The 1,212-nt window shown below is 44.6% G+C and overlaps 1 protein-coding gene across 1 annotated transcript in view; it reads left to right on the top strand.

Annotated features, from left to right (window-relative positions):
* LOC111369465 (UDP-glycosyltransferase 73C1-like) overlaps positions 1-1,212 on the top strand; it is a 25,183-nt gene continuing 23,971 nt past the window's right edge. Inside the window, exon 1 of the mRNA XM_022990984.1 lies at positions 1-1,194. Within this exon, the coding sequence (XP_022846752.1) occupies positions 38-1,194 (1,157 nt within the window). The 5' untranslated portion in view covers positions 1-37. The remainder of the gene's footprint in view (positions 1,195-1,212) is intronic.

The following is a 1,212-nucleotide window of genomic DNA, read 5'->3' as shown; positions in this document are numbered from 1 at the left end:
TAAGATCATTCAGCGGCTAACCCTATCAGTCTCTCCAATGGCTATCCATGAACAAAACCTTCACTTTTTGTTGCTTCCTTTCATGGCCGAAGGCCATAGCATTCCCATGGTAGACATTGCCAGGTTGCTGGCAAAACGTGGTGTTATTGTCACCATTTTAACCACACCCGTTAACCATAACAGGTTCAAAACAGTTATTGCTCGTGCAATCCGTTCTGGGCTGCAAATTCGTGTACTGGAACTCAAATTTCCGAGTGTGGAAGCAGGCCTGCCGGAAGGGTGCGAACATTTGGACATGATCCGGTCCATGGATTCGGCACTGAAGTTCTTCACTGCTGCAGGCATGCTGCGGGAGCAGGTCGAAGAATTGCTACGAAAAGAGATGAAACCTGCGCCGAGTTGTTTAATATCCGATATGTGTTTACCTTGGACAACAAACGTTGCTCAAAACTGTGGTATTCCAAGGATTGTGTTTCATGGGACTAGTTGTTTTTCTCTCTTATGTTTGCACCTCCTGGGAATCTCCAAGGATTTCGAAAACATAGCCTCTGACTTGGAGTATTTCGTCGTGCCTGGATTGCCTGGCGGAATTGAACTAACTAAGGCTCAGCTTAGAGGAACTGTCAATCAAATGACATCAGATTGGAACGCTGTAAGGGAGCTGATAAAGGAGGCTGAGACAGAAGCATTTGGGGTAGTGGCTAATACTTTCGAAGAGTTGGAACCTGAGTATTTGAAAGAATATATAAAGGTGAGAGGCAAAAAGGTTTGGTGTATTGGTCCAGTTTCTTTATACAACAAAGAACAGTTAGACAAGGCTGAAAGAGGTAACAAGGCCTCAATTGATGAAGATCGTTGCATGAAATGGCTCAATTCGCAGGAACTGAACTCTGTTCTTTATGTTTGCCTAGGAAGTTTATCTCGACTAGCAACTGCACAACTGATAGAGCTTGGTTTAGGCTTAGAAGCGTCCAATAGACCGTTCGTGTGGGTTATTCGAAAGGTATCGGATGAATTTCAAGCATGGCTAGTCGGAGAAAAATTCGAGGAGAGGATTAAGGGTAGAGGCCTTTTAATCCATGGTTGGGCACCACAAGTACTTATATTGTCCCATCCCACTATTGGGGGATTCTTAACGCACTGCGGATGGAACTCGACTCTAGAAGGCATATGTGCTGGTGTACCTATGATAACATGGCCAATATTCGCAGA

This window comes from Olea europaea, chromosome 20, assembly GCF_002742605.1.
Source record: "Olea europaea var. sylvestris chromosome 20, O_europaea_v1, whole genome shotgun sequence".
Taxonomy (NCBI): domain Eukaryota; kingdom Viridiplantae; phylum Streptophyta; class Magnoliopsida; order Lamiales; family Oleaceae; genus Olea; species Olea europaea.
Note: the sequence above shows the minus strand (reverse complement) of the source record. Positions and strands in the feature narration are given on the sequence as shown.